At 41.1% G+C, this 14,335-nt stretch overlaps 1 protein-coding gene across 1 annotated transcript in view; it reads left to right on the forward strand.

Moving 5' to 3' along the window:
• The first annotated feature begins 2,467 nt into the window (after positions 1-2,467).
• Positions 2,468-14,335, forward strand: part of PUM3 (pumilio RNA binding family member 3) — a 41,166-nt gene continuing 29,298 nt past the window's right edge. The window contains exons 1-4 of the mRNA XM_015117807.3: positions 2,468-2,532; positions 9,490-9,581; positions 10,637-10,855; positions 13,854-13,989. Of these exons, the coding sequence (XP_014973293.3) occupies positions 9,500-9,581; positions 10,637-10,855; positions 13,854-13,989 (437 nt within the window). The 5' untranslated portion in view covers positions 2,468-2,532; positions 9,490-9,499. The remainder of the gene's footprint in view (positions 2,533-9,489; positions 9,582-10,636; positions 10,856-13,853; positions 13,990-14,335) is intronic.

The raw sequence follows: 14,335 nt of genomic DNA on the forward strand, positions 1-14,335 counted from the left end.
GCCATGTTAGCCAGGCTGGCCTTGAATTCCTGGCCTCAGGTGATCCGCCTGCCTCGGCCTCCCAAAGTGCTGGGATTGCAGGTGTGAGCCACAGTGCCCGGCCCTAAAGTATTTCAGATGGGTACACCTTAGTTCTCTCTTAAGCTACGAATCACTCAACATTTACTATTGGCTAAGAACTTTAAGATATTATCACTTTTAAGCCTCACAGCAACTCCAGAAACAAGTGTTGTTATTCCCATTTTACATATGCAGAAACTGAGACCCATACAAGTTAACTATCTTGTCCTTGGCCATACAGAAGTTAGACTTTAAGCCAGGTTCCTTTGATTCTAATCTCAGTGCTCTTCATTACATTGCTATAGTACTGTTATTAACCTCTTGGATGTGTGCAAGTCTAGCTGCTCTGATTAAATTGTGTATCATGCAAGAAGAGCATGTTAGGCTTGTAGGAGTACACCTAATGGTCTACATTTAGGTCAATAGATATTTGAAGAATTAATGGGTTTGCTTGAAAAAAAAATTACAGGATAAACTTTTTTGTGCTGTTCTGCAAAACCACATGATGCTTTAAATTCACTCCACCAAAAAAAAAAAAAAAAAAAAAAATCAAAATCAATCCACTTTCACAGAAGACTTGATAAAAACGTTTTTAATAATAATCAATGGCTTTGGTATGTGATAACATTTTTTCTCCCTCCCTGGTGAAAAAGCAAATAAATAGTAGGGTTTTGGTGTAGATGCTTAAGGCAACTATATGGACCTATCTTCAAGGATATGGGGTGCTGCTATCTGTCGAGTTGAAAAGACAAACGTACCCCTTTCCAGGGTTGTGTGCTAGCGTGTATTTTGTAATTTTTTTTTTCTTTTTGGCCAGCATTTACTCTTCAGGTGTTTCAAGGTGTCTAATATCCCCACTACTATGCTATTTGACCAAAAGGCACTGCTGATGGGCCTCCTGCAATTGCTGTTCCGTATTCTCTTAGCATTTACTGAATTATTGAAAGCAGTACAGAGGCAGCCACGTTGAGTTTAGAGTCAGGCTCACTGGACCAAAGCTACTATGTTTTGCCTTTCTCTGTAAAATGAGAAAAGACCTATTTAAAACTGTTCTTATGAGACTTAAGTGAGCTGAAATGTAAACAAACTAGTAACAGTTAAGGCAGACAACAAGAAATTACCAAATATCTATGTGCTGAATAGTGAGATAAGTGCCTGGAAAGTAATGATGGCCCCTGTCATCAAGAAGCATACAGTCTACTAAATTGCCAGTTTCAACTCTAACTCCTTAGTGGCCAGAAAACGGAGTAAGTTGGAAGATAGTAAAATCTGAAGTCTGGCACCTGGGATCAAGTGCCAGTTCTCAACTTTTCCGATGTAGTGGGTTGAATAATCTCCAAAAGTATGTCTATGTCCTAACTCCCAGGACATGTGAAAGTGACCTTATTTGGGAAAAGGGCCTTTGCAGATGTGATTAAATTAAGGACCTCCAGATGAGATGATCTTGGATTATCCCCGTGGACTCTAAATTCAACGTTCAGTGTCCTAAAAACACAGAGAGGTGACACAGGCACAGGAGAAGGCCATTAGAAGACAGGCAGAGATTGGAGTCATGCAACAACAAGCCACGGACCGCCTGGAACCATCAGAAGCTGAAGAAGCAAAGGAATCTCCCCTAGAGCCTTGAAAAGGTGCAGGGCTCTGCCAACAGCTTGATTTTGGAATTCTTGCCTCTAGAACTGTTACAGAATAAAATCCTGTTGTTTGACACGACCAAGTTTGTGGTGTCAGTTTCTTCATCTGGAAAATGGGGCATATATCCTAACCACAATTTTATATCCTGAAGTATAAAGTGCAATAACAGCACTTTCCAGGCACGAGCAGACATTAAAAATGGCAAACATTTATTGAGAGCGTCCCATGCTAAGCGCTTTGCACGTGTAACTTAATTATTTCTATTTTATTGATCAGGAAGCCAAGGATCAGAAAAATTTTGTAATTTTCCCAGAGCCACACAGCTAGCAAGTGAAAAAAACGGGATTACAATTCAAACCGATTCACGATACCCCTTTTATCCTCCACACTGGACTGCTCAGGAAGTATGCAAATTAACACACTTTAGAAACTTTAGCTACTTCAATATTTGTTCAGGCTACGGGATTCAGGCCTCTTATTAACCGCGCCGGCCAAGTCTCTCCTCCAGCAGCCTGTTCGACCTCGCAAGAGATCTCCCTTTCTTTCCAGCACGGAAGCGACAGGGTTAATGACGTCATTTTCTCGTGACCGTTGTCGCGTCCTCTGACCGACGGATCCTTTCAAGGGCCAAAATACTCGCTCCTCAAGAGGGGGCATAACAGCAGTGGACCAATAGAAACTCCGAATTTTTGTATTGCCTGGTAAGCTCCACCTCTTAGTCACTGATCCGCCGCGGAAGTTGAAAAAAAGCGGTCCGGGGGCGGAGCAAGGCAAGGAAGCGGAAGCGGAGCCGCGGTCGGGATCCGCTGCGCAACTTGCTTCTGTCCCACGTGTGCGGTGAGTGTGGCCGGCTCAGCGGTCGCTCCTAGGAGGGGTTCGCGCCCTACCGGGCGCTGGAAGTCGGAAAGGTCTCTCGGGGCTGCTGTCCACTGGGCAGTCTCCTGTGGCCTCTTTCTGGGCTAGGAGTTTGGGACTGATTGGAACCTGGCAAGGAGGGCGGAGCTCCGACCTCTCTCCCACCACGTTGCCTTGCGTGCTGGGTTAGATTGGACTAGCTTCACTCTAGAATCCCAGCCCGTGCTCGGCCTGATCAGCCTGTCTGTGCTGTTTCACAAACACCAACTCCAGTACTAGGTGGTGTACCTGAACGTACGCAGATTATAAGTGCTGGGAGGAAACGAACTGGAAGCTGAGTTGGGAGATAGTGGAGTCTGAAGAAGTGATCTTTAAGCGGAGATCTAAAGCATGGCGAGAGGCCACCCGGAGATCTGGAAACTCTGGGAGTACTTCAAGCAGAGGCAATAATCGGCTAAGTTTCTGAGATGGGAGCTAGGAAGGAGTACAGTTGGAGTACAAGATAAAGTTATTGGGATAGAGTGGAACTAGGTTCTGTAAGGCCTTGAAGGACATGATGGGGATTTTTTTTTCTATACAGTAGGAAAACATTTCCGTTGCTATTACCATGTATAGAAAACATTGAAGGTTTATAAGCAAGTGAGAATAATGAATAGGCCCTGGTTCTCTTTAGAAGATGTATTTAATTTGGAAGCTCAAGAGATTGTATTGATAATAGTTTGCATTAGGGTGGTGACTTAAGGGGCATTTAAGAGAACTAACTTATGGTTCAGTGTGGCAGACAAGAGAGAGGAAAATGTCAAGGGTAACTCAGGTTTCTTACTTGAGCAGTAAAATAGATGATGTGCCATTGGTTGAGATAGGGGACAGTGGGGCAGGGAAAAATAGTATCTTGTTGTCTGTGGGACAAACAGGAATAACATAGAGAACAACATAAGAGAAGTATGTTTTAGACATATTAAGGGTAAGGTGCCTGTTAGACACGTAATTAGAAGTATCAGATAAGCAGTTATACACAAGTTTGGAGCCCAAGGAGAAGTTCATAATGGAGACATGATTTGGGAGCACTCAGCATAAAAAGCCAGGAGATTGGATAAGACCATCTAGGGAGAAGTGTGGAGAGAGAATGGACGTTCCCTGAGACAAAGATTTGAGGAATGCTGACATTTAGAGGTTGGCCTATAAGAAAATGTCATTTAAACTGAATTTGAAGGATGGGTAGGAATTGTGTTGGCAGAGAGAATGGCTTTAAACTTCACTATTCAGATAAAGAATAATGAGAAAGATTGACTTCTGTGTGGTGTTGATGGGTGGGGTGAATTAAGACCACATTTTGAATGGCTGTGAATGCCTGAGTTGGAACTTTTTCCTGAAGGCAGTGGGAAAGCTTTGAAGCTATTGGAGCATGGAAATGACATGAAATAGGTGTGCTAGTGGAAGATTAATCAGGCAGCAGAAAGTGGATCAAAGCAGATTAGATCTAAACAAAACTGAGCAAGAGCTAACAGGAGCCAGAATGGGGTAATAGAGGGAAAGGAAAAAGAGGGGCCAATTCTGAGAGACACTATGGAATGTGATGATTGATTATCAAGGTACAGGGTCCCTGAGCAAAGCAAATTGCATTTTGCCGAGTGCAAGAAGCAAGACCCAAAAAGTTACATATTGTATGATTCCATGTATATGAATGACATTCTGGAAAAGACAAAATAGGCATGAAAACCTAATCATTGGCAGTCAGGGAAGAGGGAAGGAGTTGATTACAAAGGAGGTGTACCAAGGGACTTTCTAGAGTGACAAGACTTTTCTGTGAGATACTGTGGTAGAGGATGCATGACTCTTAGCCATTTGTTGAAGCCCATAGAATTATACACCAGAAAGAGTAAACTTGACTATATGCACATTTAATAAATCTGCCAGCATTTCTGGGGATGCAATGCTGACTGTGACCAATCAATTAAGCTATATTATAAACATATAACTTCACTAAAGAGAGTGAAGGGCTGATCTAAGTAGCTTTTTTTTTTTTTTTTTTTTTGCCTGCAGCAGTAATTGCTACAGGCAGAATCCACCGACTTGAGTGCTAAAGTTAACAGGTAAAACTTGAGGAGGTAGGATGTCTACATATTCTCCAAACATCTTGTCTAAAATATTTATTAATTGCTATGGTAGCTTAACATTTGAAACAGAGTCTCACTCTGTTGCCCTGGCTGGAGTTTAGTGGCACAATCTCAGCTCGCTGCAGCCTCCACCTCCTGGGTTCAGGTGATTCTCCTGCCTCGGCCCCCTGAGTAGCTGGGATTACATGTGTGCACCACCACTGCACCCAGCTAATTTTTTTTATTTTTAGTAGAGACAGGGTTTGGTCTTGAACTCCTGACCTCATGTAATCCACCTGCCTCAGCCTCCCAAAGTGCTGGGATTACAGGCGTGAGCCACCATGCAAGCCTCTAAGTAACTCTGGAAGTGTTTTGAATGGATACAAAAAAGAATTGTACTTCAACACTGTATCGTCATTGTAAATTTATTTCTCATGAGGTACAGGTTAGCAGTTCTGAAAGTATACATGTATAGTAGGGTTGAACATACGTATAAATAAATTGTAGATGGTGGGAAGCAGGTTGCTCACTGTCAGAGAAAGAACGTACAAATGAGCAAGAGGAGATGCCTAGAATAAAATCTGTGGTGCTTGATTAGATTTGGAAACATAGTATGAGCTTCATGTTATTTTAATAGATATAAAAATAAATATAGGTATGTGCATATGCATAGGTTAATGTACATATGTGTGTTTCCTGAATCTGTCTGCTGAAGGGACGTAGAAACAGGGACACCTCAGTGACAACAAGCACACCTAGCACTCAGATCATGGTTTTTAAATACCATTCTTAAAGAAAGGAACCAGGATTCCTTGGAGAAGTGGCTAATTTCAGGACTAGTTTAAGGAAAATACAGAATGAACCTGGAGCTAGTGCCACAAAATAAGGGTGTGCTTTAAAAAACAAAACAAAACAGATGGGCCATGTCAAAAGGACACAGAAGCAACCTGAAAAACTTCCCACTGGCTGGAGCTAGAATTATTTGAGCAACAAAATAACAATGGTAGTGGATTATAACCGAGGAATGAAATAAATATCTGAGACTATATGATATAAGTAAATAGAAAAGATGGGACAAATCTTCCCTACAGAAAAGTTCAGAATAACAAAGGTAAAAGTAATAAGAGAAATAGAAGATCACCATTTAAACGCAGTAATTGCTGCAGCCAAAATCCACCAACAAATGCTAAAGTTAGCAGGTAAAACTTAGGAGGACATAGGATGTCTACATATTCTCCAAACATCTTGTCTAAAATGTTTATTAATTGCTGTGGTAGTTTAGCATATGTCTGGATTCTTTAGACCCCTCCTTCTGGGAAGTGGAGCTTAATTTTCCTCTGAGTTTGGGCTGGACTTGGTGGCTTGGATCTAATAAAGATGGAAAGGTTAAAGTGGCAACTTTACAGTGGAGAAACCTGGAAAACACTGCTTTGACCAAGTGAACACGGTTAACATAAACAGTAATAAGTCATGTTAATGTCATGTACCTCCTGGTAGAGTACTACCAGAAGAAAGCTTGACCTCTGGTAGTCTTCCAAAAAATGTGTAGCCTTAGCCTAATCATGAGACAACATCAGGCAAACCCCAAATGAGGAATATTCTACAAAATACAAAGGAAACTTGATGGCCAGAATCAGTGTATCCTGGTACAGAAAGAGGATATTAGTGGAAAAACTGGTAAACTCCAACTCAACTCTGTAGCTTAGTTAATAGTATTGTATGTTAACATTAGGGGAAGCTGGGAAAAGGGTATATGTGAACTGTGTATCTTGTCAACTCTTTTGTAAAGCTAAAATTATTTCAATATAAAAATTAGAACAAAAATATAGAGAAAACATGTAAATGAATGGATTCTTATAAAACTACATGGCATACAAGAGCTAAGACATGCAGGTATGGTCATTGAGAGGTGATAATGTGCTAGGAGCCCTCACTCTCAGCGCCGCCTCGGCCTTGGCATCCACTCTGGCGGCGCTTGAGGAGCCCTTCAGCCTGCCACGGCACCGTGGGAGCCCCCCTCTGGGCTGGCTGAGGCCAGAGCGGCCTCCCTCTGCTTACTGGGAGTTATGGAGGGAGAGGCGTGGGCGGGAACCGGGGCTGTGAACAGTGTGCTCAGGGGCCAGCGCGAGCATGCCAGCGCGAGTTCCGGCGGGCGCCGCGCAGGCTCAGCGGCCAGCTCCACCGGCCCAGGGCAGTGAGGGGCTTAGCACTCGGGCCAGCAGCTGCGGAGGAGGTTGCGCCGAGTCCCCCAGCAGTGCGGCTGGTTGGCGCTGCACTCAAATTCTCCTCAAATTCTCGCAGGATTTATCTGCTTCCCCACGGGGCAGGGCTCAGGACCTGCAGCCCATTGTGTCTGAGCCTCCGCCCCCCGCCGCGGTGGACTCCTTTGCGGCCCGAGCCTCCCCGATGGGCGCCACTCCCTGCTTCCTAGCGCCGGGTCCCATAGACAGCCCAAGGGCTGAGGAGTGCAGGCGCGGCTAGGGACTGGTGGACAGCTCTGCCTGAAGCCCCCCGCCCCCCTCATGCAGGATCCACTGGGTGAAGCCAGCTGGGCTCCTGAACTGGATGGGAACTTGGAGAACTTTTATATCTAGCCGGAGGACCATCATATGTGCACCAATCAGCACTCTGTGTCTAGCTCAGGGTTTGTGAATACAACAGTTGGTACTCTGTATCTAGCTAACCTAGTGGAGACTTGGAGGACTAGCACTCTATGACTCTGTGTCTAGCTCAAGGATTGTAAATGCACCAATCAGCACTCTGAGTCTAGTGCAGGGTTTGTAAATACACCAGTCAGCACTCTATGTGTCTAGCTCAGGGTGTGTGAATACACCGATTGGTACTCTAGCTAACCTAGTGGAGACTTGGAGAACTAGCACTCTGTGACTCTGTGTCCAGCTCAAGGATTGTAAATGCACCAATCAGCACTCTTTGTCTAGCTCAGGGTTTGTAAATACACCAGTGAGCACTCTTGTCTAGCTCAAGGTTTGTAAATATACCAATTGGTACTCTGTATCTAGCCAACTAGCACTCTGTGACTCTCTGTCTAGCTCAAGGATTGTAAACACACCAATCAGCACGCTGTCAAAATAGACCAATCACCTCCCTGTAAAATAGACCAATCAGCTCTCTGTAAAATGTACTGTTCAGCAGAATGTGGGTGGGGCCAGATAAGGGAATAAAAGCAGGCTGCCCCAGCCCCCGGCAACCGGCTCGGGTCTTTTTCCACGTTGTGGAAACTTTGTTCTTTCGCTCTTTGCAATAAATCTTGCTGCTGCTCACTCTTTGGGTCCACGCTGCCTTTATGAGGTGTAACACTGACTGCGAAGGTCTGCAGCGTCACTCCTAAAGCCAGCGAGACCACTGGGAAGAATGAACAACTCCAGACGCGCTGCCTTTGCTGCCTTTAAGAGCTGTAACACTCACTACGAAGGTCTGCAGCTTCACTTCTGACAGCGAGACCACCCACCAGAAGGAAGAGGCTCCAGACACATCTGAACGTCTGAAGGAACAAACTCAGGACACACCATCTTTAAGAACTGTAACACCACGAGGGTCTGCGGCTTCATTCTTGAAGTCAGTGAAGCCAAGCAACCCACCAATTCCGGACACGTTATGATGGACATAGCTAAGTAATAATGTGACCCTTCAGTTCTAAATGCCCCAAGGAAGCCGAGTAATTCGGGGGTTGTCCATTTTTCAAAATCATTAGAAAAGTCTAGATTGGAACAGCGCTTTTCAGAGTGCTCCTTGGAACTCTGCTGTTCCCTTGTGATGTTCCAGGAAAAAGTGGTTCAACTGGAGTTGGAAAATCCTGCATCCTTTTAGCCTTTGCTTGACAATTGATCGTTTATATTAGCAAATTAAAGAATCTGAAAAGCCTTTTCTTACAGACTGATTGTTGTCATGTAACTTACTGTTTCCCAAATATATTTTATCCCCGAACCCTTGTTTTCTCTTATGCTAATATCCTGAGAATTAGTTATTGAATGGGCAATTCTAATCTAGATATATCTATTGTTGTCTGGGGATCACTAACATCTGCTGTTTAGAGTCAGCTTTCAAATGAGTTGATCGTCCAACTTTGGAAAGTGGAGAAATGAGCCAAATGGCTTTTGCTCTTGATCTGTTCCGTTGCTTTCAGGGACCTTGGGTAGTTGAGGGATTATAACTTGTTTATCCTGTGCACCATGGTGTCTCAGTAGCCTATAAAGCTCCTATTAGACAGATTCCTTTCAATGAAATATTAACTATTTCAACATGATCTTATTTTGGAGTTCACTGCCAATTACTTGGCTGCCTCTAAAACAATCACAAATTAAACACTGGATGCTAATCTTTGTTTTAGCTATGTTGGATCACATAGGAATCTTTCAGATAATCCTTTATTTTCTTATATTAAATGCATGTAGTGGTATGTGCAGCCTATTGTTTGTTCCTGGCTTTTTAGGCTCCAAGAAATCAAGAGATAATTTTGTCAGTTACTCATCCTCTAGTCTTCCCAGGTTACAAAATGCAAACTCTGATGCGTATTATACTTAGTGTCAATCGTGGTCTATTTTTAGCCAGTACTATTGTGGAAGTGAAGTGTTGCCTCCAGATACATCAAACACTGGCCAGGGTGTGTGTTGTTCCTAGTTTTTCTATTGATACCTTGTTCATTTTCAGTTTTAAAATCTGAGGCAGTGATTGCATAATTGCTGGATTTAATTAGTTGCCCATTCTATGTCTGGGTGATTTGTATTGTATTTGTAGACTGAAGGACTAAATGCGGCAGTGACTATGTAACAGCTCTTATTTGATGAAGAGAACTGCAGTGATTGTTTTGGTTTTGATTTTCCAGAGTTGCTACAATGGAAGTCAAAGGGAAAAAGCAATTCACAGGAAAGAGTACAAAGACATCACAAGAAAAAAACAGATTTCATAAAAATAGTGGTAAGATATGCTTCCCTTGTGGGTGTTTGGCTATTATAGTTGGGGGATGGGAAGGCAGGTAGTAAATTTCAATCTGTATTCATTGGCTAGGATTAGGATTAAAATAGTAGGAAGAAGTATGTGTTATTGTGTATGAGTTAACATGTTGCTCATAACATTTAGACACTTAAGAAATTGCCAGAATAATTGAGGAATGCCTTACTCATGAAAGACTCCTTATCTCAGTTGTTACTGCTGTTGCATCATTTTATTCACACTAGTTCACCATACGTTTTATTTTAACATTTGATAAATTAGGACTGTTTAATACATACTGCTCGTAAGCCAAATACTTTTAGGTTCAGAATTTATAATGGTGATGTCTTTATTATTCCATCAGGTGTCAGTATTGTAAAATAGAAAAGTCAGGGAACTGTACAAATGACTGTTTCCTTAAAATAAAGCCATTGCTGTTTGTATCTCATTTGTAAGGTACTAATTTGTATCTTCTTGACTAAAAGTTTTTATTAAATAATTTTATTGTAGACTTTAAAATTTTATTTTCTTAAAACTAGAAAATTTTCAAATTAACATTTTAGATGTCCTTATGTTATACTTTCCAAGTTTCAAGAATATTCATTTTATTCTTAGACTTCTTTTATGTTATTGAACTCTTGAAAATTCTGTGTAGACCATCATTAAAGCAGAATACAAAGGTATATAAATAATAGCTTTGCTATATGCTTAAAACTAGAGAAACATACCAAACTGACACCAGTGTTTAGTGGTAGAATCATGGGTAGCTTTTATTTTACATTTCTCTACTCTTGGGTTTTTGTTTTGTTTTGTTTTGTTTTGTCATGAACCTGTATTAGTTTTATAATCAAGGAAATAATTTTTTAATTTTGTTTTGATTGTTTAAATCCAGTTCTACTCAAAAGGCTGTATGTTGCGTATCTGAGAGTAAGACAAGGTATTAGGATTAAAGAACGTAATTTTCTGTAATGAATATAATCCCATGGATACAAGAGATTTGGGCCCAGAATCATTGAACTTGTAATTATTATTGTCACTAGATTCTGGTTCTTCAAAGACGTTTCCAAGAAAAGTTGCTAAAGAAGGTGGACCTAAAATTACATCTAGGAACTTTGAGAAAAGTATCACAAAACCTGGGAAAAAGGGTGTGAAGCAGTTCAAGAATAAGCAGCAAGGGGACAAATCACCAAAGAACAAATTCCAGCAGGCAAATAAATTCAACAAGAAGAGAAAATTCCAGCCAGATGGTAAAAGCGATGGTAAGTACTGATTTGTTCAGCATGGTCTTTGCAGATCCTTGCCCTGCCTGACCTAGTGCCTGAACCCATTCATTGTGCACAGGGACTCTGGAGGTGCATTAGAGACCTCACATTCTTATTCCTTGGCAGGTAACATTTTGGGACAGGTAGATGGCTTAAACAAACAACAGAGCATCTTTCATGCTCAGAATTTCCCTCTGGTGCTTGGAGTTTTTTATTTCTTAGCCCTTTTGTGAATTACCTTAGCCATGAAGTTAAGCTAAATTATAATGGCTTTGTACAGTGGAACCTCAATAAAATGTTTCTTTCTATAAGCTAAAATTGATTCATTCATTCAACGAGTATTTGAGTTTTCTATGCATTGCACCAGAAGATAGGGCAAAACACATACACACACACACACACACACACGCACAATCAGTAAGGATACAGGCCCCAACTAATCATCATAGAATCTGGCTTTAAAGAATCAGTCTGTCCCCAGCTAAGTGTCATCCTTGGTTAAGGATGCTTTGGTGAGCAAGAAACATACAGACCCTGCCTTCACAGAGCTTAGGCCAGACTAATACAATAACCCATCTGATTGCACAGATCCATGGTAGTTCCAGAGAAGGTGTCGTGCACACATGACAGATTTGATTTTAATTGGTTCAGGACAAGTTGCTCACTGATTGGAGGTTTTGGCAGGTCTCCTGCTTGTCTGTTGAAACAAACTGCCCGTCTCTGTGACGATGTTCAGTGGGTCATTTCTAACCCAGAGCTTTGCTCTCTATTGTGTAACATTCCTCTGTTGTGCATTGTCCTGCATTGATCTCAAACAAGCAGTTTCCAGGTTATATGGATTGTCGTATCATTACTTCCTTTGCAACATCCTGAGAATTTTTCTGGTGCCTTTTATTCTCTTTTTCTCCAGCACAGCATGTCTTAACACTGCTCCTTTGTTGCCAGCTGAGACCACTGGGGATGGTTTTCTCAGTGCCATCCCCTAGTCCTGGTGCTTGCTTTTTACCCTGCCTAAGGGCTGCTTACCAGAGGGACAGCAGCCTTAAGACGGAGGTGGGGAGAGAGGAAGGAGGGGAAGTGCCATTGTTTGCCATTAGGGATGTAGGATCTTTTCATGCTCAGTCTCGCTCTTCTCTTTTCATTTTTTCTTTCTCCCTCGTCTTCCTCCTCCCCCATTGCCAGTAGTTTCTCTTCTAGCTCTCTTATACTTTCTCTTACCTAGCCTCTCTAATAGATCCCAAATCTTACTTTCTCTACTGGAGTTTTTGATGCCTGCATTTTAAACACATATGCACTAATTTCTCACATTGATGTGAGAAAAGCCATGATTTCTTTTGCTATGGGAGATATGTTCCTGATATCTCAAAATGGGACTCTTGATATCATTTTCTCATATTTTTGTATCAGTAACTAGACTGATAGAATAAGATGAGAGATTGGATACTAGACAACCCCCACATTGATAAATGTATCGCAGCCTAACATGATGTATGTCAAGGGTACCCAAATATTTATGGAACTAAATTAGCCCTGGATCAGAATATCCTCTATTGTATAGTAGAAGATATCATGTTAATATAATGGTAAATACGCCCTCTGTTGCCTATAATCTTTTGTGTTACCAGGCAGGGAATATATAAGTAAACAATAAGGGAATAATAAATACATTGTAGTATATTGGATAGCCATTAGAAATTATGTTATTGAGGAATGTTAATTTCATGAGAAAACATAATCATGTTCAGTGAATGCAGATTCTGAATTTTTTTCTTTTTTGAGATAGGGTCACACTTTGTTGCCCAGACTGTGAAGTGCAATGGCGTGATGATGGCTCACTGTGTCCTCAACCTCCTGGACTCAAGTGATCCTCCTGCCTCAGCCTCCCAAGTAGCTGGAACTGCAGGCGTGTACCACCACATCCGGCTAATTTTTTAATTTAATTTTTTTGTGGAGACAGGGTCTCACTATTTCGCGCAGGCTGGTCTCAAACTCCTGGTCTCAAGTGATTCTTCTTCCTCAGCCTTCCAAAGTGCTGGGATTACAGGCATGAGCCGGCCACATTTTGAGTTTTTAAAGATTAAAACATGCATGGAGAAAAAGTAAGAGGAAAATAATCAGTGGTTATAACTAGGTTTTGGTTTTATAGGGCTTTTTCTTTTCTTTTTTGCATTTTTCCCAGTTTTTTAAGAGAAAGGGAGATAGTTAGAAGTGACTAATTCCCCCAAAGGATTCCGTGCAGGATACTCATGTAAATAATACCCATTTTAGTAAGTTGTTCTTTGTTTGGCATCATTAGTTCCATTGGTAAGTTACTTGGATTTTGAAGACAAAAAAGTGGTGGTAGAAAGATATTCGACTTTAATAGTATCACTGTTTGTGGCGAACTTGGAAATTTTGGTTGTTCATTGTCATGACTATGATAGCAGAGCACTGTTTCTAGGTTTGAATCCTAATTCTAGCAGGTTGTGTGGCCTCAGATAGAGATCTCAACTGCTTAGTTCTTTTTCCCCACCGTGGAAGGAAGGGTAATATTAATACTTCTTGGAGTTGTTTTAAGAAATAAGTGAATTAATATAGAACAGCACTCAGAACAGTGAATTTTCGAAGTTGTTTTTCCTGTTTTCATTTGGACTAATTTTTGTTTTCATTGAAAGTTGACTATACCCTAAGTCCAATGATCTTAATCTTAAAAAGTAGAAGTTTATTTCACAATTGAAAAGATATTTAAAATATTTTAGTTACTTTTGTAATTCTTTTAATGTCCTTTTCTCTTAATAGGTATCCTGTTAGAAGAATTAAAGATTTCAATGTAACAAATGTAAAATGTACAAACTGCTCAGAAAGCAAAGTATATATGGGGAATGGTGTGTTCCCCTTTCTAGCTTCCAGAATGGGCATTGATCCTGATTAGTGATTGCCCTTTATACTTAATTTGTGTTGGTTTATGACACTTAGAATGTTAAATGTAATTGAAAATAATTTCTATAATAACTAGAATCAGCAGCCAAGAAACCTAAATGGGATGACTTCAAAAAGAAGAAGAAAGAACTGAAGCAAAGCAGACAACTCAGTGATAAAACCAACTATGACATTGTTGTTCGGGCAAAGCAGATTTGGGAGATTTTAAGAAGGTAATTCTACCTAAAGATGTCTTTGTTAGTCCCTTTGCGACAGTGGAGAAGTCAGTGTACCTTGTAAATAGGGAGATGTCCTAAAATAAATGACGTAGCACTTGGGTTATTGAGGGCGTCCTCATGACAGCCCAGTAGAGACATCAGTACTTGGATATCTGCCCGTTGCAGAAGTGTGTAGAATCATTACGATGGCATCGGATATGCTTATGAAAATGTATGAGGTTGAAATAAATTTGACATTCTTCCTGAGAGATTTCTGAGAAAATGAAGGATAATTTCTTATCAGCTAGGTTTTGAGATACTTCAGTATTTGTTATCTTAGATTTGTTTTATTATTATTTTT

This window comes from Macaca mulatta, chromosome 15, assembly GCF_049350105.2.
Source record: "Macaca mulatta isolate MMU2019108-1 chromosome 15, T2T-MMU8v2.0, whole genome shotgun sequence".
NCBI lineage: Eukaryota > Metazoa > Chordata > Mammalia > Primates > Cercopithecidae > Macaca > Macaca mulatta.